Source organism: Felis catus, chromosome B3 (genome assembly GCF_018350175.1).
Source record: "Felis catus isolate Fca126 chromosome B3, F.catus_Fca126_mat1.0, whole genome shotgun sequence".
Classification (NCBI taxonomy): Eukaryota; Metazoa; Chordata; class Mammalia; order Carnivora; family Felidae; genus Felis; species Felis catus.
This window is the reverse complement of record NC_058373.1, coordinates 60,403,573-60,429,820: the sequence shown is the minus strand read 5'-3', so window position 1 is coordinate 60,429,820 and position 26,248 is coordinate 60,403,573. Positions and strand designations below refer to the sequence as shown.

The window sequence follows — 26,248 nt, the reverse complement described above, 5'->3', positions numbered from 1 at the left end:
ATAAAACTAAAAGGCAACCGACGGGATGGGAGATGTTTGCAAACGGCATATCAGATAAAGGGTTAGTATCCAAAATCTATAAAGAACTTATCAAACTCAACACTCCAAAAACAAAAAAAAGAGTGAAGAAATGGGCACAAGACACGAATAGACACGTTTCCAAAGAAGATATCTAGATAGCTAACAAACACATGAAAAGATGTTCAACATCACTCATCATCAGGGAAATGCAAATCAAAACCACAAGGAGATACCACCTCACACCTGTCAGAATGGGTAAAATTAACAACTCGGGAAACAACAGATGTTGGTGAGGGTGTGGAGAAAGGGGAACCCTCTTGCACTATTGGTGGGAATGCAAACTGGTGCAGCCACTCTGGAAAACAATATAGAGGTTCCTCAAAAAATTACAAATAGAACTACCCTATGACCCAGCAATTGCACTAGTAGGTATTCATCCAAAGGATACAAAAATGCTGATTTGAAGGGGCACGTGCACCCCAGTGTTTATAACAGCACTATCAACAATCGCCAAAGTAGGAAAGAGCCCACATGTCCACTGAGTGATGAATGGATAAAGAAAATGTAATATAGGGGCGCCTGGGTGGCACAGTCGGTTAAGCGGCCGACTTCAGCTCAGGTCACGATCTCGCGGTCCGTGAGTTCGAGCCCCGCGTCAGGCTCTGGGCTGATGGCTCAGAGCCTGGAGCCTGTTTCCGATTCTGTGTCTCCCTCTCTCTGCCCCTCCCCCGTTCATGCTCTGTCTCTCTCTGTCTCAAAAAAAAATAAACATTAAAAAAAAATTTTTTAAAAAGAAAATGTAATATATATATACATATGTATACATACATGATGGAATACTACCTGGCGATGAAAAAGAATGAAATCTTGCCATTTTCAACAACATGGATGGAGCTAGAGTGAATTATGTTAAGTGAAATAAGTCAGAGAAAGACAAATATCATATGATTTCACTCATGTGTAATTTGGGAAACTCAACAGATGAACACAGGGGAAGGGAAGCAAAAATAAGATAAAAAAAGAGAGGGAGGCCAATCATAGAGACTCTTAAATACAGAGAACTGAGGCTTGCTGGAGGGGAGGTGGGTGGGGATATGGGTTAAATGGGTGATGGGGCATTCAGGAGGGCACTTGTTGGGATGAGCACTGGGTGTCATATGTAAGAGATGAATCACTGGGTTCTACTCCTGAAGCCAAGACTACAATGTATGTTAACTAACTTGAATTTAAATTTTTTTTTAATGTTTATTTTTAAGAGAGAGAAAAACAGACAGTCAGACAGACTGTGAGTGGGGGAGGGGCAGGGAGAGAGGGAGACACAGAATCTGAAGCAGGATCCATACTGTGAGCTTGACAGCAGCAAGCCCAGCACGGGGCTCGAACTCATAAGTAGTGAGATCGTGACCTGAGCCGAAGTTGTATGCGTAACAGACTGAGCCACCAAGGCGTCCCTTGAATTTAAATTAAAAAAGAAAGAAAAAAGAAAAATACTTGTATTTAAAGATATCTGAAAATAAGGCCAAAGTTATAATATCAAATAAATGAATGCAAGTCTTTCAACAACCTGACAGAGAAAATACAAACAGTGTAAGAGAAGCATGTGAACAATCCCTGTGGATAAAACAGTATTGATGGGAGAAAGCAATACTAGGAGAAATGGAGCCAAGGCTTTAGAAAACCTTTTTTTTTCCCAAAATTTTTTAATGTTTATTTATTTTTGAGAGAGAGAGAGAGAGAGGTACAAAGAGCAAGCAGGGGAGGGGCAGAGAGAGATGAAGACATAGAATCTGAAGCAGGCTCCAGGCTCTGAGCTGTCAGCTGAGTCCCACATGGGGCTTGAACCCACAAACAGCAAGATCATGACCTGAGCTGGTCAGATGCTTAACCGACTGAGCCACACAGGGGCCCTTAGAAAACCTTTCTGAAGGGAAGTACACCAGAATGCTTGAGTGACGGCAAGTACATAGCATGACAGAGTCCAAGATAAGAATAAACTGAAGATGGAAAGAGAAATAAATGGAAAGAGGGAAGGTGGGTGGAAAAAGGGATGAGGGGAAGGAGGGGGGTGGTTGGACTTGCCTCTAGCCCATAGGTCATTGTGTACAATTTGAAAAAGGATGCTTCCTTAAAGAAGAAACAGACCTACACAAAAACGCAGTTTGGTTAGCAAAGTTTGGGCTAGGTTTCAGCCCCTACTTGCTCCCTGGGCTAGGCCACTTTATTTTTTTTATTTTTTATTTAAAAAAATTTTTTTTCAACGTTTTTTATTTATTTTTGGGACAGAGCGAGACAGAGCATGAACGGGGGAGGGGCAGAGAGAGAGGGAGACACAGAATCGGAAACAGGCTCCAGGCTCTGAGCCATCAGCCCAGAGCCCGACGCAGGGCTCGAACCCACGGACCGTGAGATCGTGACCTGGCTGAAGTCGGACGCTTAACCGACTGCGCCACCCAGGCGCCCCTAGGCCACTTTATTTAGTGAACAAACTGTATAACTGTACAAAGCAGTCCTGGAAAAGAAGAAAAGACTAACTCTGATGTAGAAAGAGGCAGGCAAACGGGGCGCCTGGGTGGCGCAGTCGGTTAAGCGTCCGACTTCAGCCAGGTCACGATCTCGCGGTCTGTGAGTTCGAGCCCCACGTCAGGCTCTGGGCTGATGGCTCAGAGCCTGGAGCCTGTTTCCGATTCTGTGTCTCCCTCTCTCTCTGCCCCTCCCCCGTTCATCCTCTGTCTCTCTCTGTCCCAAAAATAAAATAAACGTTGAAAAAAAAAATTAAAAAAAAAAAAAAAAAAAGAAAGAGGCAGGCATTGATTTTCCTACGGTGAAGTGCAGGTGAATTCCTATAAAGCAGGACACAAAAGCAAATTTTGTTATCTTTTCTCACTGTTTTACACCTGCATTTGGAATTGTGTTCTAACAGAAAAATGTCAGTTTGGGGAACAACGTTGTTTTTGGTGAGTTGGAAAAGACAGCTGCTAGATGATTAGGGAATTTGAGAAAACCTGGTACTTCCACCCATGTAAGGACAGAGGTACCTGTCCTCAGGCTGGTGCCAAAGATCTCTGTACACAGTTCCTTACTGCCTCCATATTTGACTTTTCTGGGGCTCCAGCTGCCCTCGGTCATCGGGGCATCACTGCTTACTGATTAACAACAGGGTAACAGGCGTCTCCAGCTGAATGCCCAAACTGAGGGTAATTCCCTTGCAAAAGACCTATATCACAACTGCTCTCAGCTACTTGGTAAAATGCAGACTCCTGGTCTCACTCTCTCCCAGACTTATTGAAGGAGAAGCTCTGGAAGTGAGGCTGGGACTCTGTATTTTACACAGTGGACATCAAAGCTGGAAGACTACCGTTTAAGAGTAACGTAAAATATGAGAAATTTCCGTGTGGAGATTACGAAAAAGAAACAGAAAAGAATCAAACCTAGCCAACTGTACACTATAAAGTACAAATTATATATGCCTTCCTCACCAGTTTATAAGGCAGAGATTCAAAATCTTTAGAATTACAAATTTTTAAAAAGTCATATCTAAACACACAGCTCTTGTGGACTAATTAGAAATGTTATTCTGAAATTAGGTTATAATGACATTTCATGTGTTGCTACACTGACAGGAAACCTTCACTTGTTTTGAGAAATTTCATATTGGGTGACTGATATAGAACCTACTCCAGACATCACGCCCTATCCCCAAACTTAGGCATCTGCTGCACAATCTCAGTTGATTGCTAGTTGAACTGGTTAGTTCTTTTTTAACAGCACCTTGAATGGATAGCAGAGAAACATAATAGGAACAAATTTCTTACCGCTGTGAGGGGTCCTTCTGCTTGTGCCTCCATTGGACTTGTGGGTGTCACTGCAATAAAGTGACTAGCAGCTCCAGCCTGGAGTTCTAGCCTATCTGTATACTGTTCTGGAACAGCAGTGGCAGGACACTCCCCAGAAAGTGCTAAGACCACACCTGAGGTTTCTTTCTTTAAATGATCACTTTCTGCCCAAGGACCCAGTAGGAGCTTTTCATCTTGAGGCGATTCCTCCAGGACTTGAAGTACTTCAGGCTCCTCATCAGAAGGGCTCCCAGTTGTTTTATGGCCTAAAGCCTCATTTGTCCTAAAATCCCGAAGGTCCTGCTCCTTGTCCACAATCACCCATTCTTTGGAATCAACCTCCTGCTTGCAGGAGCTCAAGTTAACTGCTATAAATCCATTGCTGGCACCGCCATCTGCCTGTTCAGGGGTGTTGGCAGAGGCAGGCTTAGAAGCATCTGGAAGATATTCTTCATCATAGTGCCAGATGTGGTCAGTACGGGACACAGCGGGAACACAAGGCTTATGAAGCAGAGCAGGGAGAATAGATTCCTTTCCTGCACTGGAATCTTTCTGCATTTTCTCCAGGCTTAAGAAAACAGAGAGAAGTTACTCAACTGTCCTAGGAAAATATTTATTGCATAACCTATAAGCTCTATACAGAACTAACATTCACACACAGGTTAGAGAAAAAAATATAAATAAAACATAAGGAAAGTTTCACAGGCTGATTAAGTTCTGCTTTACGTGTCATAATCCTGTTTGGGAAGATAGAGCCCATGGGAGAAGATGGCTCTCCTGCTGCAGGGCAGAAGAGAAGCCTAACCAGGTTGACTCATGTGATCTATTTCAACTTTTCTTTGACAATTCAATCACACTGCCCTCTCTCTGGCAGACAGGAACATTTTGGCCAAATTTAGCTTTTGCCTCACCAGAAGCCCTACAAAAGGAAATGAAGAAGCTAGTATACATCAGGCAAATACTTGAAGTGTTTCTTCTTCAGACATACATATAAATGTACTCATTCAAGTAAATACCAAAGGCAGAACTTTTAAAAAGAAAAGCTGCTATACCTGCTCAAGCACACCCAGTCCACTACGCACGTAGAGGTGCACACAGTGGTGGAGGATCGGGAGGGGGTGGGGGAAGCTTCAAGGTATATTGTCAGTTTGCGTGGATTAAAAGGCAGATGGCACTGTATAGAATCTCTCTGCTGGCTGAGGGGCAGGCAATGGTGTGACCATTTGGCTGCACTTGCTTCTAAGAACTGATCTCATCTTCAGGGAAGTAGTTTAAGCAATACACTTTTTGCTTTCCAAGTCTGTAATTAGGTGCTTCAATTCCTTCAACTGTTCCCTTTTCATTCTAGCTTCTGGCTTGAGTTCATTTTCTTGGATTACTTCTCTTACCTCCACCTTATTTTTATTTCTCAGCTCTTCCCTCAACATGGACTCCCTCTGGTTTCATTCCTTTGTTAAACTAATTCTTTACCAAACTAAGCTTTTACTCCTATTGCATTTAGGTCTTTATTCCCAATCTTAGCCACAACTCAAAATGTTTAAGCACTGCCCCATCTCAAATCCATCCTTTTGATCATATCAATGTACAGACATAGCTTCTATCACATAGCTGTGAGACTGAATGACTACCATGTAAGGAAGAATACACATATATGAAGGACGATTGAAAATGGAAGCCCGATTAGACTAGGCCAGAAGTGGCTGAGCTGTCTTTAAACACGGTAAACACCATGTTAGTCAATTACATGGTCCTTCTAACATTTCATTGCCAATAGCAGCCACCGGGGATGTACACTGAAGGGCATGCGACCATCACTAGTCACTTGGCTCTTAGTATTACTGCAGTCTTCTTTAATTTATATATAACAATTCTTCTGTTAGCAAAATTTACGGATAATTGGACTTCTAATCATGAACTATAGTTATTACCTATGTATAGCTCTTTAAAGTTCCACCTTTCCTTATTTCTAGGAAGAAACTTATTCATGTCTATTTTTCCTATAGTACTTACTCACAGAAAGCCTTCATTAAATTGAATTGAACTGCCTGTCCCTTGTATATAAATTACTTGTTTCCCTCCTTCACGAACTCCCCTTCTTCTTGCACAATACCTTCTTTCTCTTGTGCACTCCAACTCTACATTGCATCTTCTTACTCCAATAAATTAGATCCCTTCCAAACAAGGTAAGTTCAAAATGTTTTTAACTTGTACCTAGTTTTATGAAATTACCAGTTCCCACTGCTCAACTTGCAAAGCCAAAAGCTGTGTTATAAGAACTTGTAACAATATTATAAGACAATTCACATTAAGAATCACAATGATAATAAAAACATGGAAGGAGATGAGAGCTTAATCAAATCAGTACTACAAAAATGCAAACATTTCTTATTTGAAAGACTTTACATTATAGAAATTAATAATGATGATGTTGAGGATAACTATAGCATCTTTCTTAGTAGCTTTAAAGAAAAGAAAAACTATTTCATACCAGGTCTCAAGAAACTTGTCAGTATCTGGCTTTGGCTCCAGTGTTAGACGTTTTTCCAGCTCAAAGCTGTGGATAGAACGTAACTTCCGCACCAATGGAACATCTCTGTCTGGCTGAGTAATCTCTGAGCGGACACGAATCGGTGAACCAAGGCTTGGAGCATTCAGAATACCATTTACTTGACCATGGCTGTTCTCTTCCTCAGTAGCAGCCTAGACAAAATATAAAAGAAAATAATGAAAAACATTCAGATGACTATGTATAGGAATCACTGACGTCTTTCAAAATAATATAAGCAAATGCTTGCGATGTGTTTTCAGGAATCAGGATATTTTGGATAGTTGACATCACTAAACACTTGTCTATTACCCCTTTATAAAATGAATATTCTTAATTTATTCTCAGTTTCAGTATTATTTTAGTTTTTTATGTTTTTGGTACAAAAATAAACAGTCTAAAAATGTTTAACCACCTTAGCTTTTCGTATGATATCTTACAAGATGCTTGCAGGTCTCCATTCCACTAAAGTAAAAATAAAACCTGGAAAGGACATTTTCTTCGAGCCACAGGTGGTCTCACAAGAGGTAGGAGAGGCTGCCAAGCATGAATATCCCCTGTTGCTCCTTCTCTAAAAACCAAATGAAAAACCAAACAACAATAAGAAAACTTGGAGCTAGAACAATAAAGAGCTGAGTAGAGCAGCAGGTTGAATATGACACAGCTCAGAGTAGTGGGGCTGCCTAAGGACAGATGCCCACAGCAGCACACTTGCCAAGGAAATTAAGCTTGACCCCAGTAGTAGGGTAAGAGAGGTAGGTCTGGTATGTTTCAAGATGCCCAACTGGTCTGCTGGCTACCAGCAGAAGCAGAAGACAATCTTCTCCGAAGTAAGTCTTCTTCTGAAGTAAGGTCTACAGGACTGCCATCAATTATTAATCAAACACATGGGAAGGAATGCCACCACGACTAACAGAAATAATAATAATTTTTAGCAAAATATTTAAAACTCCCAAAGACATCAGATATTAAACTTGTTAAAATACAGGATATATAGAGGGGAGAGTTAAGATGGTGGAAAAGTAGGGGACCCTGGGCTTTCTTTGTCCCTAAACACAGCTGTATTGAGGTCAGATTTTTTGGAACACCCAGGAAATAGATCTGCAGAGCAACAGAAGGATCTCCACAGTTGGAGGGAAACAGCTTGGTAGATGTGAGGTGCATGGATGTGAACTGGGGAAGAGAAACACAGTGGAGCCACAGACAAGAGGGAACAATTTCTGTGCAGAGACAAAAGGGAGGGAAAGAGAGAAGGGTTAAGAAAGTGCAACATCAAGTTAGCACAAGAGGAAAACCTCTTTGGACCATGAACTGGGGAGCGAGAAATACTGAGCATCCCAGTTTTGTTTTGCAAATAGCTTCTGGAGCTCTCACTCCAAGGTTTTGGAAGTATGTGTCTTTCTCCTGAGTGGAGCTGTGGACACACTCCTGGGGAGAAGGGAGCTGGCCCTGGAGTGCATACTGTAGTGCAGACATCTCCAGGGTACACTGGAAGAGAACAGTCCCCTTCCTGGAGTACTTCTGGAAGAGGGTTTATTGCCTCACCAAGGACAAAAGACCCTGCAGGTGACGGCCAAACCCTTTCATCAGCAGGGTGGAAAGGCTCTACTCTGGAGGAGGGGAGTGGATCTGCACTATGCCAGGTCGTTTAAGATTTGGGGTTTTGAATCCCAACTGTGCAGCAAGGAGAAGGTGCAGGATACTTGTGGCTCAGGGCAAGGTGACTGCCCTCACTATTCTGTAAGGGCTACTCAACAGTGGTGGTTGGGATCCCCAGTCTGGGGATCAAAGCCTGGGGTGATGCCATTTTTTCCCCCAACACAACACAGTGGGACTTCAGAGAGGAGCACAGTGGCCTCCGGTGGAGTTGGGACCTGCTTACACCATACTCTGCCCCTCCATGCCTGGCAACTGCTTATCTACCGGAAGCAAGATGGAATCTGAGCTAATGCAGCCAGCCTTTCCTCCAGACCAGCACAGCCAAGCACCCCTCAAGCACCAAAGACAACTCATTTTTAGTTTTTTTCTCCTTTTCTCTTTTTTCTTTTGGAATCAGGCTCATAGTTTCTGGTTTACTTTTTGTCATTTCATTTTATCTTTTTTTTTTTTTTTGAATCAGGCTTTTAAATTTTCTTTTTCCTTCTTTTCTTTTTTCTTCTGCTCCCCCCCCCCTTTCTTTTTCTGTGCAATCAGCTTTATAGTTTTTTGTTCCCTCTCTTTTTCTCTTTTTATGGGATCAGCCTTCCCGGTCCCCCTCCCCCCCCCCCCCAGGCTTTTCCTTTTTTCCTAGGGTTACTTCAACAAAAAAATCAAAGCACACCTGGTTGAAGTTCCATACACTCCACCACTACAAGCAAGGAGGAGCTTTGTAAAGGACTGACCAGTGGAAAAGAGCAGCCAAAATGCAACAGCAGAGAGCACACAGCATACACCAGAAACACTTCCTGGAGTGACAGGCCCTGGACAGGGTATGACCCCTTTTTAATACAGTAGTATTCTCAGGTGTAGGAAATATAACAAGCTTTTAAAACATGCAAAGGACAGAAACTTAGCCAAAATGACAAGATGAAGGAATTCTCCCCAAAAGAAAGGTCAAGAAGAAATCAGAGCCAGGGACCGGCTCAAAACAGATATAAGCAATATATCTGAACAAGAATTTAGAACAACAGTCATAACTACTATCTGGGCTTGAAAAAGGCACAGAAGACACCAGAGAAACCCTTGCTGCAGAGATCAAAGACCTAAGAACTAGTCAGGATGAATTAAAAAATGCTATAACTGAACTGCAAAATAAACTAGATACAGGGACAGCAAGAATTAAAGAAGCAGAGAATAGGTGAAACAGGAGAAAAAATTATGGAAAATCATGAAACTGACAAAAAGAAGGAAAGAAAATTACTAGATGACAAGGGGAGGCTTAGAAAACTAACTGATTACAAGAAATGAAACAATATTCATATCAAAGGAGTCCCAGAAAAAGAAAAGTGAGGAAAAGGGGAGAAGGTTTATTTGAACAAATTATAGCAGAGAACTTCCCTAATCTGGGGAAGGAAACAGGCATCCAAATCCAAGAGGCACAGAGAACTCACTTCAAAGTCAACAAAAACAGGTCAATATCACAATGTATCATAGTGAAATTTGCAAAATACAAGGATAAAGAGAAAATTCTGAAAGTAGCTATGGACAAAATGTCCTAGCCTACAAGGGTAGATACATAAGGTTAGCAGCAGACCTGTCCACTGAAACTTGGCAGGCCAGAAGGGAGTGGCAGGACATATCCAATGTGCTGAACAGGAAAAATATGCAGTCAAGAATCTTTTATCCAGCAAGGCTGTCATTCAGAATAAAAGGAGAGACAAAGACTTTCCCAGACAAACAAAAAAACTAAAGAAGCGTGTGACCACTAAACCATTTCTGCAAGAAATTTTAAGGGGGACTCTCTGAGGGGAAAAAAAAGGACCAAAGCAGCTAAGACTACAAAGGACCAGAGAATATCATCAGAAACACCAAACTGACAGATATCACAATGGCACTAAATTCATATCTTTCAATAATCATTCTGAATATAAATGAAATGCTCCAATCAAAAGACATAGGGTATCAGAATGGATTAAAAAACAAGATCCATCTATATTCTGCCTACAATAGACTCATTTTAGACCATACGACACCCACAGACTGAAAGTGAGGGGATGGAGAACATCTATCATGCTAATGGAGGTCAAAAGGAACCAGGAGTAGCCATGTATCAGACAAACTAGATTTTAAAACAAGGACTGTAACAAGAGATGAAGAAGAGCATTATGTCATAATTAGGGGTCTATACATCATGAAGATCCAACAATTGTAAATATTTAATGCCCCTAAGAGCACCCACATATATAAGTTGATTAATCACAAACATAAAAAAAACTCATTAATAATAATACCATAATACTAGGAGACTTTAATACCCCACTTGAAACAGACAGATCATCTAAGCAGAAAATCAACAAGGAAACAATGGCTTTGAATGACATACTGGACCAGATGGGCTTAATAGGTATATTCAGAACATTTCATCCTAAAGTAGCAGAATACACATTCTTCTCAAGTGCACATGGAACATTTTCCAGAATAGATCACATGCTGGGTCACAAATCAGCCCTCAAGAGGTACAAAAAGGTCCATATCATACCATGCATATTTTCAGATCACAACACTATGAAACTTGAAATGAACCACAAGAAAAAATTTGGAAAGCCCTCAAATACATGGAGGTTAAAGAACATCCTACTGAAGAAAGAATGGGTTAACCAGGAGAAATTAAGGAAGAAATTAAAAAATACATGAAAGCAAATGAAAACACAATAGTCCAAACCCTTTCAGATGCAGCAAAGGCAGTCCTAAGAGGAAAATTCATTGCAATTTAGGCCTATCTCAAGAAGTAAGAATAGTCCCAAATACACAATCTAAACTTACACCTAAAGGAGCTAGAAAATGAGCAGCAAATGAAGCCCAAAGCCAGCAGAAGAAGGGAAATAATAAAGATTAGAGCAGAAATAAACGATATAGAAACAAACAAACAAACAAAAACCCCAGTAGAACAGTGTCTACCCCTGTAGGTTAAGGTCCATTTGTCCCTAGCTGTTTTCAGAAAAACAGTAGAACACATCAATGAATCTAAGAGCTGGTTTTTTGCAAGAATAAAAATTGATAAACCCCTAGCTAGACTTATAAAAAAGAGAGAGAGAGAGAGAGAGAGAGAGAGAGGATCCAAATAGATAAAATCATGAAGGAAAGAGGAGAGATCATGGGACACTTGGGAGGCTCAAATGGATAAGCATCCAACTTCAGCTGAGATCATGATCTCATGGTTCGCAAGTTTGAGCCCCATCCTGGTGTCTCTGCTGTCAGCATGGAGCCCGCTTTGGATCCTCTGTCCTCCTTCCATTCTGCCCCTCCCTGGCTTGTGCATGTGTGCACTCTCTCTCAAAAAAACTAAATAAACATTAAAAAAAAAGAAAGAAAGAGATCACAACCAACACCACAGAAATATAAACAATTATAAAAGAATACTATGAAAAATTATATGCCAACAAACTGGACAATCTGGAAGAAATGTACAAATTCCTAGACACTCACACACTACCAAAACTCAAACAGGAAAAAATAGAAAATTTGAAGAGTCCCATAAGCAAAGAAATTGAATCAGTTCTCAAAAATCTCCGAAAAAAGTCCTGGGCCAGATGGCTTCCCAGGGAAATTCTACCAGACATTTAAAGAAGAGTTAATAACGGGGCGCCTGGATGGCTCAGTCAGTTAAGCGGCCGACTTTGGCTCAGGTCATGTCTTGCGGTCCGTGAGTTCGAGCCCCGCATCGGGCTCTGTGCTGACAGCTCAGAGCCTGGAGCCTGTTTCAGATTCTCTGTCTCCCTCTCTCTGACCCTCCCCCATTCATGCTTTGTCTCTCTCTGTCTCAAAAATAAATAAATGTTAAAAAAAATAAAAAAAAAAAGAAGAGTTAATACCTATTCTTCTAAACTAATCCTAAATATAGAAATGGAAAGAAAGCTTCCAAACTCATTCTATGAAGCCAGCATTACCTTGATTCCAAAACCAGACAAAGACCCACTAAAAAGGAGAATTACAGGCCAATATCCCTAATGAACCTAGATGCAAAAATTCTCAATAAGATAAATGTACTAGCAAGTCAAATTCAACAGTACATTAGAAGAATTATTAACCATGATTAATTGGGACTTATTCCTGGGCTGCAAGGCTGGTTCAATATGCTATGCAACATTTACAAAACAAAGGATAAGAACCATATGATCCTTTATAGGTGCAGAAAAAGCATTTGGCAAAATCCAGCATCCTTTCTTGATAAAGACCATCAAGAAAGCAGAGATAGAAGGAACATACCTCAACATCATAAAAGCCATATATGAAGCTAATATCATCCTTAATGGGGAAAAACTGAGAGCTTTACTCCTAAAGTCAGAAACACGACAGAGATGTACACTCTCACCACTGTTGTTCAACATAGTACTAGAAGTCCTAGCCTCAGCAATCAGACAACAAAAAGAAATAAACAGCATCCAAACTGGCAAAGAAGAAGTCAAAACTTTCACTCTTCGCAGATAACATGATACTCTACATGGAAAATGCCAAAGACTCCACCAAAAAATTGCTAGAACTGATACATGAATTCAGCAAAGTCACAGGATATAAAATCAATTGGTTGCATTTCTATACACCAATAATGAAGCAACAGAAAGAGAAATCAAGGAATTGATCTCATTTACAATTGCACCAAAAACCATAAAGTACCTAGGAATAAGCCTAACCAAAGAGGTAAAAGATCTGTACACCGAAAACTACACAAAGCTTATGAAAGAAATTGAAGACACAAAGAAAGGAAAAAAGATTCCATGTTCATGGATTTAAAGAACAAATATTGTTAAAATGTCTATACTACCCAAAGCAATCTAACACTCGATGTAATTCCTATCAAAATAACACCAGCATTCTTCACAGAGCTAGAACAAACAATCCCAAAATTTGTCTGGAACCAGAGAAGACCCCAAATAGCCAGAGCAATCCTGAAAAAGAAAACCAAAGCTAGAGGCATCACAACTGCAGACTTCAAGATGTATTACAAAGCGGTAATCTAGACAGTATGGTACTGGCACAAAAACAGACACATAGATCAATGCAACAGAATACAGAACCCAGAAATTGACCCACAAATGTAAGGCCAACCTATCTTGAACAAAGGAGGAAAGAGTATCCAATGGAAAAAAGACAGTTTCTTCAGCACATGGTGCTGGGAAAACTGGACAGCGACATGCAGAAGAATGAAACTGGACCACTTTCTTACACCATACAGAAAAATAAATTCAACATGAATGAAAGACCTAACTGTGAGACAGGAAACCATCAAAATCCTACAGGAGAAAATAGGAAGCAACCTCTTTGACCTAGGCTACAGCAACTTCTTGACATGTCTCCAGGGGTGAGGGAAATAAAAGCAAAAATGAACTACTGGCACCTCATCAAGATAAAAACCTTCTGTATAATGAAGGAAACAATCAATAAAACTAAAAGGCAACCAGTGGGATGGGAGGAGATGTTTGCAAATGACATATTGGATAAAAAGTTAGTATCCAAAATCTATGAAGAACTTACCAAACTCAACACTCAAAAAACAAATAACCCAGTAAAGAAATGGGCAGAAGACATGAATAGATACATGTCTATTGTGTCTATTTGGACACAGATGTCCAAAGAAGACATCCAGGTGGCCAACAGACACATGAAAAGATGCTAAAAATCACTCATCATCAGGGAAATACAAATCAAAACCACAAGGAGATACCACCCCTCACACCTGTCAGAATGGCTAAAATTAACAACTCAGGCAACAACAGATGTTGACAAGGATGCAGAGAAAGGGGAACCCTCTTGCACTGTTGGTGCAAACTGGTGCAGCCACTCTGGAAAACAGTATGGAGGGGTTCCTCAAAAAATTACAAATAGAACTACCCTATGACCCTGAAATTGCACTAGTAGGTATTTATCCAAAGGATACAAAAATGCTGATTTGAAGGGGCACAGGCACCCCAGTGTTTACAGCAGCACTATCAACAATAGCCAAATTATGGAAAGAGTACAAACATCCACTGACTGACGAATGGATAAGAAGATGGAAAGAACCCAAATGTCCACTGAGTGATGAATGGATACAGAAGATGTGGTGTATATATACAATGAAATACTATTTGGTGCTCAAAAAGAATGAAATCTTGCAATTTTCAAGAACATGGATGAAACTAGAGTACATTATGCTAAGCAAAATAAATTAGAGAAATGATTTCACTCATATGTGTAATTTGAGAAACTTAACAGATGAACATAGGGGATGGGAAGAAAAAATGACATAAAAACAGAAAGGGAGGCAAACCATAAGAGACTCTTAAATACAAAGAACTGAGGGTTGCTGGAGGGGAGGTGGGTAGGTGGATGGGCTAAATGGGTGATGGGCATAAAAGAGGGCACTTGTCTGAATGAAAACTGGTTGTCATACGAAAGTGATGAATCACGGGGTTCTATTCCTGAAACCAATAGCACAGTGTATGTTAATTAACTTGAATTTAAATAAATTAATTTTTAAAAAAGAAACAGGATATATAACAGTTATACCTAAAATGTTTAAATAAATAAAGGTCATTATCACAAATATCAACAAGGGATTATTTGGAATTTTAGCTGATGAATTTAATATTAAATATTCAATCAACAAGTTAAACATCAAATTAACCAGGAAAAGCCAAAGTTTTTAATCATTGAACTAGAAGACATAGCAAAAGAAATTACCTAGAATGAAGCACAACAAGATAAGGAGAAGGAAAATAAGAAAAAAGATGTTAAGAGATTATGAATGAAGCACAAGGAGAAGGAAAATATGAAAAAAGATGTTAAGAGATTATGTAACAGAATAAAAAGGCATAATATATGTTTAATCGGAGTCCCAGAATGAGAGAACAGAGAGAATGAATTAGTGGCAATATTTTGCTAGGGAATGGCTGTACATCTCTTAGAAATGATACAAAATTATGAATCAAAGACTCAGGAAACAAGATATCCCAACCAGGATAAATAAAAAGAAATATAAGCCTAGACACACTGTAGTTAAAATGTACAACACCAAAGACAAAGAGAAAAGCTAAAAAGTCGCCAGGGAGCAAAGACGGGGGAGAGGGAATGGATCATGTAACAAAGAAAAAAAAAATCCAGAATAACAGACTTTTGAAATTCAATACAGAAGCCAGAGGAAAAATAACTGTCAATCAAAAACTTTGAAGCTAGCATAAACTCTCTAAAAATTGAGGCTAGGGGCGCCTGGGTGGCTCAGTCAGTTAAGCAGCCGACTTCGGCTCAGGTCATGATCTCACAGTCCGTGAGTTCGAGCCCCGCGTCAGGCTCTGTGCTGACAGCTCAGAGCCTGGAGCCTATTTCTGATTCTGTGTCTCCCTGTCTCTCTGATCCTCCCCTGTTCATGCTGTCTCTCTCTGTCTCAAAAATAAATAAAACGTTACAAAAAAATTGAGGCTAAAATAAATACATTAACAACTAAGTAAAAATTGAAAGTCTTTCCAAAAGATCTGAACTAAAGGAACTTCTAATGGAAATACTTCAGAAAGAAAGAAGGTGAGTCCAGCACTTCCAAAAATGTAAGGAAATGGTAAATATCTTTGAAAAATCCACATAAACACTACTGCTATAAAAGAAGAGTAACACTCATAATCTAATTTGAGTGATGTTTTTGAAAAGGAAAGAATTAAAAAATAGAAGAGAACTAAATACAGATTAAATAGTGACAATGGGTGAAAGAAATTACAGTATGTTCTATGTCAAATGCCATTTCATACTCTCATATACACAGATACCCCTGTGGGCTGGCAACTAAGAATGTCACTAGAGATTTTTATTTTATTTTTTTACCATTTCTTTATTTTTTGAGAGAGAGAGAGACAGATGGGGGATGTCCCCCAGATGTCTCTTGTCCCACAGACAGGCCAAGCTCCTCACAACTGATCATGGAAAATTCTTTTCAAGATATACTTCATAAAGCATGACTAGCCAATTTTCTATCAGTTATGTTAATAGGTATGAGCCCAAAATCTCATTTCACACCTATACATTTAACTTCTATTCCAAATAAACCTTTATAAAAACATAAGAAGCCCCAGAAACTAACTGGTTCATAATTCACTGCCCCTCCATTCCCATTAATCTTCATTTTATCTTCTATGAACTGGAAAGGACAAGGAACAGTAAAGGCAAAAATAAATTTGGGGATAATATGCCCCAAGATTATTAAAAATTAACCATTTAATTCAGAAATCTGTATCTCTCCCCATATGTACAAGTAGTCCTGCTTACAATCCTAAGGAAGAAAAAATCATGTTGATTATTCAACATCCACTATGTCACCTTGTGATCAGTTCAATGTTTTCCATTCCCAACCCTCATTTCCCCACCTCCACTTGAGGCAATTTTCAGAATGGGTACTCCTAGTTCCCTAGGTCCACACTAAAGAAGGGGCCCAGAGTTTTGTCATATTATTTAGAAAGACTATTACTTCTTTTCTATAGACGTCTCTTCTTTTAGTCTCTGTGTCTGGTTATTTTTTAAAAATCCCTTCATCTTTTTCACAAAATACAAGACGAAGATTAATGTTTAGCATCTATACCTGAGTGCTACAGGCAAAATTAGCCAAGATGTTGCAATTACAAATATATAAATCACTAGCAATACAATGTTCTACTTCTCAAAGTCAAGAATCATGATACTTAGCTACATTAACAGAAGAAAACCATTAAGCACATAGAAAGATATTCTTCCCATACAAGAAATACTAACCTTACAAATCCCAAGCTTTATCTTGTTCCTGTTGGCATCCATCTCTTCCCAGACATCCTTCTCCTGGGGACGTGGGTGCCCCAAAGATCCAGGCAATTTATCTGGTGACACACCAACAGGGATGCCATTCTCCCCATCACTAAGCTGTTCATCTGGAAACACCTCATCTGTATTTTCTCGAAGCAAGTCTCCTGGGATGGGAGTGGCATTGGCAATTCTAAAAATGTGGAGTGAAAAAAAGGTAGAACTTAAAAACACCAGAATCAAAAGTTACTCTAAGATTATCCCACATTTTGTTTCTGGACTTAAATCATGAAGTCTATACATGAGTAAAAGAGTAATACAAAACAAAACCAAAAACCTCAGAAACTTAGGTCATGCCAATTGTACAAAATAAAACTGCTTCTGATCAGAATTTTCAGGCTGATCTAAAAAAAGAAATGTTAACAATAACTCACTGATTCAACAATTATTGCTCTATTTTCTAATAAGTCCCTGTCAATTGTAGTATTTTCTATTCTTTACCCATTTTTTTCATTTAGGGAATAACAAAAACTATAAGCAGAAAAATATTAAGTGTCATAACGATATAAGCAGGTATGTGATCACTTGTATTTTTTAAATAGCGTAAAATGTCCCTGAGCTGTGGGACTTGCACCCGGGACTGGGCTCAGACACATGCAAAATAAATAAATAAATAAATAAACAAACAAACAAATAAATAAATAAATAAAATAGTGTAAAATGTACCTAGCCTTCTGCATTTACAGACTTTTTACTAAGTATCTACTATATGGAAGGCTCTAGGGAAATGAGAAAGGAAATTCTTGCCCTCTGGGTGAAACTAGAAATTCTTTAATTATACAGTTCTGCATGAACTGACCATGAACAAAATTTAAAAAATATTGACATCTGTCAATATATTTCTTTCTAAGTAATTTCATGTCCTATTTATATGGCTGGTCATCTCTCCCTTAGACCGCTGGCTCATGAGGGGGCTTTTCTAGTTCTTAGTTATCACTCATTAAGTGTTCAGATCCTTGTATGCTCTTATGTTCTAGAACTATGCTCTGTATACTAGTTTGTATTTTATTTTTATTTGGTTTTTTTTTTTTAGTAGGCTTCACACCTAGCACAGAACCCAATGTGGGTCTTGAACTCATGACCCTAAGTTCAAGACCTGAGCTGAGATCAAGAGTCAGATGCTTAACCAACTGTGCCACCCAGGTGCCCAGTTTGTTTTGTTTTTAAATATTGCCGACTGAACACAATATTTACCACACAGTGAAACCTTTTCTTAGAAGTGATCTGGAATGTCTAAAAATAGAAAAAACAGTCTTCACTAGACTGACTATACTGACAGATACAATCAATATGAGTGGTAAAATAGGCATCTTCTTAGTGAACCACTCCAAGGGTGACAACGCTCTGGCCCAGGTATTGTCAATATGAAATGCTGTGAGAACAAAGATCAGTCATTTTTCAGGGACTTGTTCTACCTAAGTTGACCTTCGCTACCACCTCTCCCTACTAGGGCCAATAGGAGAAGATGAATCTCTTTATCAATATGTTATAGGTATGTAATTGGAAAAGCACTGATAATAGCTCTCAGGAAAAAAATATCTCTCAGGCCTGTAAAATGGTTCTTATAGTTCTGACATTGGGAACACATTGAAAAAGGTAGTTTGGCCTAAAATAGTTCATATTAAGGGATTTATGATAAAAATAAAGTTCAAAAGTAAATAAAGTTCATAAAGCTCATAAACTGGCTACTAAAACATTTTTCAGATATAAGTTCAATATACTGATTGATGCTAGACATTACAACAGACACTAACATATATGTGCTACATGGCAATCCAAATGTTTATTAAAAGAATTCCCTGTATTCTCAAGGACAGAGAATGGCAAAAGAATCAATATTTGAATTCAGGAAGGTCGGTCTACTAGCCCCACAATTTTTTCCCATTTTAAATCCCTCAGTTTTCTTCCAATCTTTTCTTCCCTATGCCTAGCTACTATTCCATAGCTTCTTTCCAACCCCCCAACTCCTTGGCATTTCCTTCTCCACTCCTGAGGAAACAAAGTACATCTCCACCTACAAACTGCTTCTAATTTTATTCTATCCCAGTTTCCCTCTTCTCTCATATGCTGCGGTCTAATTCCACACACTTCAAGGGGCTCTCACATCTTCCCCACACAGGCTCTCCTGCACATGACTTAGGTTCCTCTCTGCATTTATTCCCCATTTTTAACCCTTACATAATTCTATTTTCTTCATTCTCCTATAGCTCTGATCCAAATCCAGAGTTTGCGATACGGAAAGAAATTCCTTCCCAGAAAAATCATATTTCATTCAGGAGTTGAATGAATGCAAAAGTATATGTAAGAGTATTATTAGCACATTAGCACATTGTGTGTGTTTGTGTTTGTGGACAAGGTATAAATTATAGAAACATTAAGGAAAAAAAAAGTAAGGACATGTATGGAAGAATTGGACAGATGTAAAGAAAAGTACTAAGAACAGACATCCTTTTCACACTTCCTTCCCCATAATCTAAGGCAGGCATTAGCCAACTAGGGCTGTGGGCCAAATCTGGCCAGCTCACCTATTTTTGTAAGTCAAGTGTATGGCATGGGTCATGCTCATTCATTTACATATTGTCTGTGGCTACTTTAGCACTATAATGGCAGTGGTAGTGGCGACAGAGACAGCACAGCTCACAGATATTTATCTGGCCTTAATAGATAAGGTGTGCTGAAAAATCAGTATTTTAATTCAGAGGTCAGCAAATTCAGTCACTTCTTAACAGGCCAGATAAATGGTAGGCTTGTAGGCACAATACTTTTCAGGCAAGATTCACTGATGGATGCTAAAACTTGTGGGAGAAAGTACAATGAAAAACAAGTTTTGGGGTGCCTGGATGACTGGGTTGACTGAGCGTTCAACTTCAGCTCAGGTCATGATCTCACAGTTCATGAGTTTGAGCCCTACATCAGGTTCGCTGCTGTCAGTATGGAGCCCACTTCAGACTCTCTGTACTCCTCCCTCTCTGCCCTTTCCCTGCCTGCATTCTCTCTCTTAAAAAAAATTTTTTTTAAAATAAAATAAATTTAAAAAAAAGTTTATTTGAATGGTCTCAAAACATCTTCCCATAAAATAATTACTTACAAAGGGAAAAATAGTAACTTCACAGTGGAAAAATCTAACATCACCCTAACCAGATTAACAACATTAATACCACCAGTAATAAGACATACTGACATCATGTACCTCCTTACTTAATACCCGTAATTTCCCTCTGATCTTAGCTTTAAATGTAAAAAATGAGTAGTCTGATAGGGCTCTAAGTTTCCAGGAGGAAGGGCCTTTGACATTTTTGTTTTTTGTTGGAAATTTCTGGTTCTAATGCAGTGTGATCAGGCAGTATAATATTTCTGCTTTATGGAACTATAAAGCATATAAGGTTTCTTGATGACCTAATAACTGATCAATTTTTATTAATGTTCCAGGGGCATTTGAGCAGAAGGCACGATCTCTATCTTCAGGATGTAGAGCTAAAAAAAATATGCAAGAAGATCTCCAATTACTCGTGTGTTTCTAGCTATGCCTCCCTGAATCTCTTCTAGTTGTTGCTTCCTAAAGGTGACTGCTGGGATTCTGGAGACTAAATATTATGTATTTATTATGTCCCATTTGTGAATTGCAGCATTAAGCATTAAAAAAAGCATTCCAGGGGCGCCTGGGTGGCGCAGTCGGTTAAGCGTCCGACTTCAGCCAGGTCACGATCTCGCGGTCCGTGAGTTCGAGCCCCGCGTCAGGCTCTGGGCTGATGGCTCAGAGCCTGGAGCCTGTTTCCGATTCTGTGTCTCCCTCTCTCTCTGCCCCACCCCCATTCATGCTTTGTCTCTCTCTGTCCCAAAAATAAATAAACGTTGAAAAAAAAATTAAAAAAAAAAAAAAAAGCATTCCATCTTTGTAACTTTTTTTTTTTTTTGCTTTTTTTGCTTGAATTTTAGACTCTCTGATATCAGGATCATTATTCTCTCCTTAGGGCTCCCATTTTTTGGGTTTTTCTTTGTTCATCCTTTCTGAAATATTTTTTAGGTCTCTTGTACATAGCATATGTATTTAGCTATGTAAACCAAACTGAAAATCTTTTCATAGAGGAGTTAAGCCCGTGCATATTTATTGCTATGATTGATATGTTTGGCCTCAACTCTGTCACAGTATTTTATAATTATATGTATTGTGTTATATTTCTTTCTCTACAAGATGAATCTTCTTTGTACTCTCATTTAGCCACTTTCTTTCTTTCTTTCTTTCTTTCTTTCTTTCTTTCTTTCTTTCTTTCTTTCTTTCTTTCTTTCTTTCTTTCTGTTTTTGGGGGTATTTTAGGTTTGCCTATAAAGAAGTTTATTTATTTTGAGAGAGAGAGAGAGAGAGAGAGAGAGAGAGAGAGAGAGAGAGAGAGAGAGAGAATATGCATGCACAAGCAAGGGAGGGACAAGGGAGAGGGAGAGAGAGAAATCCCAAGCAGGTCCCACATGGTCAGTGCACAGCCCATTGAGGGGCTTGATCTCATGAACTGTGATATCATGACCTGAGCCGAAATCAAGAGTTAGACTCTTGAACGACTGAGCCACTCAGGCACCCCTTGCCTTTTTGTTCTAATGGTGTACTCTGGACATACACCTTTTTAAATGCTCTTAGTCCCCTGTTTTCTCATTTTATCTTGCTATAGAGTTTCTTGGTTTTAACCAGTATTGTTTTGTTTTCCTCCATTAGGGACTCTAACTTAATCGATAATGAATGCTATTCCTCCTCTGTCAGCATTCCATTTTCACTACTCTCTCTCTAGCCATTTTAAATGATTATCTTATTTTCATTCCTTTAGGGCTTCCCTCCCCCACCCCCGACTTTATATCAATGCCCCTTATTAAATTTTCATTTGAAACTACTCTCCTTTATGCTCTTTATAATTTTTTTCACTTTTTCATTTTTTTAAGTTTATTTTATTTTGAGAGAAAGAGAGAGAGAGAGAGAGCGAGCGCCAGCACACACATGGGAGGGGCAGAGAGAGAGGGACAGAAAGAGAATCGCAAGCAGGCTCCGCACTGCCAGCTTGAGCCCAATGCAGGGCTCGAATTCACAAAACATATTATCATGACCTGAGCTGAGACCAAGTGTCAGATGCTTAATCGACTGAGCCACCCAGGCACCCCTAATTTTTCACTTCTAAGACATCTTTTTTTCTTCCATTCAGTTCAGTCAACTCTCATTTCTTCCTTTCTCTCTCTTCTCCTTTTCCTTTTTCTCCCATCTTCCTCTACTTTGTGGTCTATTTCTGTTCTTAGTTTTTAAATTTCTGATTCAAGGTGATTATCCTTATCTTCAAATGCACAAGTATATTTACTTCCATTTGGGGTTTTATCTTAGAGTTTTCTTCTTCTTCGTGGTTGATTCTCTGAAAGGAAATTTCCTTAGTATGAATTAGATTTTCTCTTCTGATTTTTTTTCAGTAAGACTTAATGGACCTTGGAAATCTTTTTCTTGTTCATTTTTGCGGTAGTGAAGTAGTTCATGAGATTTGTAGTTTGTTTGGTGCCCTCCTCTGTCAATATAACAAAGTCCAAACACATTAGTGGATTTTTACTTGTTTTTATGGTCAAAGAGATACAGTATCCTGATTTTATAGTTCTCCTTTTTGTAGGTAAATTTTATCTCCCCTTTTGCCCTTCTGCAATTATTGATGTACTGCCTTCAGCTTGAAATTCATCCCTTTTGCCTGTTCTGTGAAAGTGGATCTGAGCCCTTGAAATATTTTCCTTTGCCAGCTGGCACTGGGGCTTGTGTCAGAGGGCACTGAAGAGACACTGCAAGAGGAAAGTGTTCTGTCAGAGCTCCAGTGTGCAGCTTGGCAAGTCTCTCCAGTGTGTATGGCTCTCCCCAGCACAAGGATCCTGCCACGCCTCAGCATCTTCAGCACCTGTTTCCTGCAGCACAAAGAGGTCAGCAACCAACAGCTTCCCTGAGAAATAGCAGTTTTATGGCACAGTGTCTCTGGTGAGACACACCAGCAAATAGTTTTCTCTGACACCCCAGAGAACAGATTTCCATCAAGTTCCAGAGGGCAGATTTTCAGCAAATTCTACCAGGCATCAGAGTGACTTCCTGGCCATCCAGTGAGCACCCAGTGAGCAATCCAACAAGGTCAGGAACTCAGCCCTGGAGTCAGAGCTGGTGGAGCTCTTTCTTGGATGCTTCATCTTAGCCTTAACAGTAGGAGCTACACTTTGTATTTGCTAGCACCGTATTTCTACTTCTTACTAGTCTATGCCACATTGTTCCAATTTTGTATTATAGGTAATGACTCCTTGTATCATCCTTCCCTGTTCAAATTACTATGTAGTTACTCTCTGCTTATTGGACCCTTCACCACTCAACTGATAAAAGGCACTTCTCCTTTCTGTTTTGTCTCTTTTCTTCTTTCTTTCTTCCCTCCCTCACTCCCCCCTCTTTCTTCCTTCCTTCCTTCTTCTTTCTTTCTTCCTTCCTTCCTTCTTCCCTCCCTCCCTCCTACTCTCTCTTTCTTCTTTTCTTCTCTTTCTTTCTTTCTTTCTTTCTTTCTTTCTTTCTTTCTTTCTTTCTTTCTTTCAGAAGCTATGTATTTTGAATCATAGCTCTTTTTTTTTTTTTTTTTTTTTACCTCCTGGTAGTTCATGACCTGATCTACCTAGACACTTTCTAATAATTTCATTTGTAAGACAGGTTCAGTTTTTCTGGTGTTGGTTTAAGATCGACCTTAAGTCCCATTGCTAATTTTCCTCCTCCCCCCAGTTTTTAGTGATCTACCTTTATAAAGCCTGGGGGGCAGGGTTGAGTGAAGTAGGAACATAAGAGAGTTGGTGGTTTTTTGTTTCTCTCTACTTATTTTGGAGTTTAGGCTAGGCATCCTTTGTCTTCAAATTATGTTGAGGACATGGTTTTTGTGTAGTTTTATTTTTTCTTTCTTGTTATTATGTCTTATTTTAGGAGGAAACATTGAGAGATGGGAACTTAAACTGTCTTCACTGACTTCAGCTACCACGAAGCCCTATCACCTGGATTTTTGCAAGTTTGAGATTTATCTACTTCTAACAACAATCAAAGGAGGAGGACAAAGGCACTAAAACAAGAATCAAAATTTCTAGACAGGTTCCAGCTCTGTTGCTAATATTTACCTACAGTTGGGTGATTGATTCACTCAGTGTTAGGATTATTTCCTCTATTGTAAAAGGGAGTGGCTGGACTAGGGCAGTGGGTTCTAAACTCAGAGAAGCAAGAGAAACATTCTGTGCCTTCGACATTTTGATTTGGTAAGTCTGGGGTGGCTCCAACAAATGGGTACTTTAAACAAACATCTGTGATGATTCTAATGTAGACTGTCAGGGTGCCCCACTTAAGAACTCTCAGACTAGCTAATCAAAGATATCATCTCCAGTTATGTAAGTCCATGTAAGCTCTTCTGATTCAATAAGCTCTGGTGATCCCATCTTTCAATATAAAATCAAAAACAATGGATTAGTTTATCACAATTAGCTCCATTTATATGATGATTTTTCCCTACTTACTTTTTTCATTGTTAACTAAATAGTTTAAAGCAACCAGAGCAGGTAAAAATGGGTCAGGAAAAAAAAAGACAACCCTGCCCCCCAATTTTAAAAATAACAAACAAAACCAACTGTATTTAATGCGTGTAAGGGAGAAAACAAACAAAACCAAGATGATGGCAATACACCATAACCTGTTCCTAAAACACTTTGTAAATTAAATCACCTTCTTAGAGCAACAAGCTACATGTTTTGTTCACACTAAACTTAAGCATAGTATAGTTAGGTATAATTGTGGTTCATTCTTTCCAGGCTCCTATATATTCTTTAGAACTAAAATCAAACAATTCCTTCTCATTGTGAGGAATACCCATTGTAAATCTGACATCAACAAGCCATACCAGCTCAAAGCTCCCGTTTCACAGTATGACCTATAAACACTTTCTAAGAAAAGTAAATCTGAACAGACATATGTAAGAGCAATATTAATTCAAGGAAAACCATAGGCTTTCTCATATGTCTTAGCATTTTGTCATCTGAAGGAACCTGGATGAAATAAAAGACATTTCTGCTAACACAGTGCACGCAAGAAAGCCACTGGTAAATAATCTGTTTAGGACATACCCAATTGCTGCAGGGGTCAAACGGGTGTGCAGTTGAGGGGTGGCAGAAGTAGTGGTGGTTGTTAGGGAACCATCAGTTCCAGTCTTCTCCCAGTCGAAAGGATCACTCTCAATTACTCCAAAGGTCTTGATGCTGTTGTCAAACACGGATGTCAGAAGCTAAACCATAAAGAAAAACACTAGAGTAAGCTAACAATAAACATCATTGCTTTATTCCTTGAGAAAGCTGCCAGACTCACAATTGGTTTTGTAGTAGGATTTAAAAAAATAAAACAAAACAAAACAAAGAACAATCGTACAAATGGGGGAATTTGAATAAGGACTATATGTTGATGATGATACTGAATTAATACTGATTTTTCTCAACTGGGTTACCAGTTTACAGTTATGCAGCAGAATGTTTTTAGAAGATACATAATGAAGTCTTATCTAAAACCTACTTTCAGATGGTTTGGCAAAAGAATATTTGTGTTGTATGTATATACATGTGTATTCAGTTTTAATCATCAAGGTGATCATTTTTTTTGTCAAACGGGCATTTTTATATGGTTTGATGTAAGTGAAGAGTGTTAACAGTTGGTATATCTAGGTATACAGAAGTTGATTGTACTTCCTTACAATTTTTTGGGGGGGGGGGGCTGAAAAATTATTCAGCTGTATATGGGTGCATATACACAAATTATCACAAAGAAATCTGCCTCTTTATTTGGTTTATATTATATATTTCAATTTTTTGTCTTCATTTGTTCAAGATCTAATTTTCTTTCTTTTTAATTTTTTTTAGTAGGCTCCACACCAAACGTGGAGCTCATGGTGGGGTTTGAAATCACCACCCTGAGTTCAAGACCTGACCTGAGATCAAGAGTTGGATGCGTACCTGACTGAACCACCCAGGTGCCCCAAGATTTTATTGTTAAGTAATCTCTAAACCTAACATGGGGCTCAAACTCACAACCCCAAGATGAAGAGTTGCATGCTCTACTGACTGAGCTAGCCAGGCACCCCTCATTTTTTGGTCTTTAAATTCTAAAACTCTGATGTGACATGGATAAAGATCTCACAAAGATCATCCTTTATGAGAGTTTGAGGATTGGGATACTGAAAGTTTCAGGGAGGAATAGGGTATATAGATACAAATTTGACAGTCAGCATATAGATATGAAAAGGTATTATTTAAAGTCACTGAACTAGATGATATCATCTAAGGAGAGTAGGTAGCAAGAGGT

General features: G+C 39.0%; 1 protein-coding gene across 6 annotated transcripts in view; it reads right to left on the bottom strand.

The window, feature by feature from the left end:
- Positions 1–26,248, bottom strand: part of TTBK2 (tau tubulin kinase 2) — a 162,601-nt gene that overhangs the window by 21,025 nt on the left and 115,328 nt on the right. For all 6 annotated transcript variants that reach the window (XM_011283046.4, XM_019832596.3, XM_019832597.3 and 3 more), the window contains 4 exons: positions 25,024–25,181; positions 16,807–17,023; positions 6,343–6,554; positions 3,834–4,422 (listed from right to left, as the gene is read on the bottom strand). In XM_011283046.4, coding sequence (XP_011281348.1) covers positions 3,834–4,422; positions 6,343–6,554; positions 16,807–17,023; positions 25,024–25,181 — 1,176 coding nt within the window. The remainder of the gene's footprint in view (positions 1–3,833; positions 4,423–6,342; positions 6,555–16,806; positions 17,024–25,023; positions 25,182–26,248) is intronic.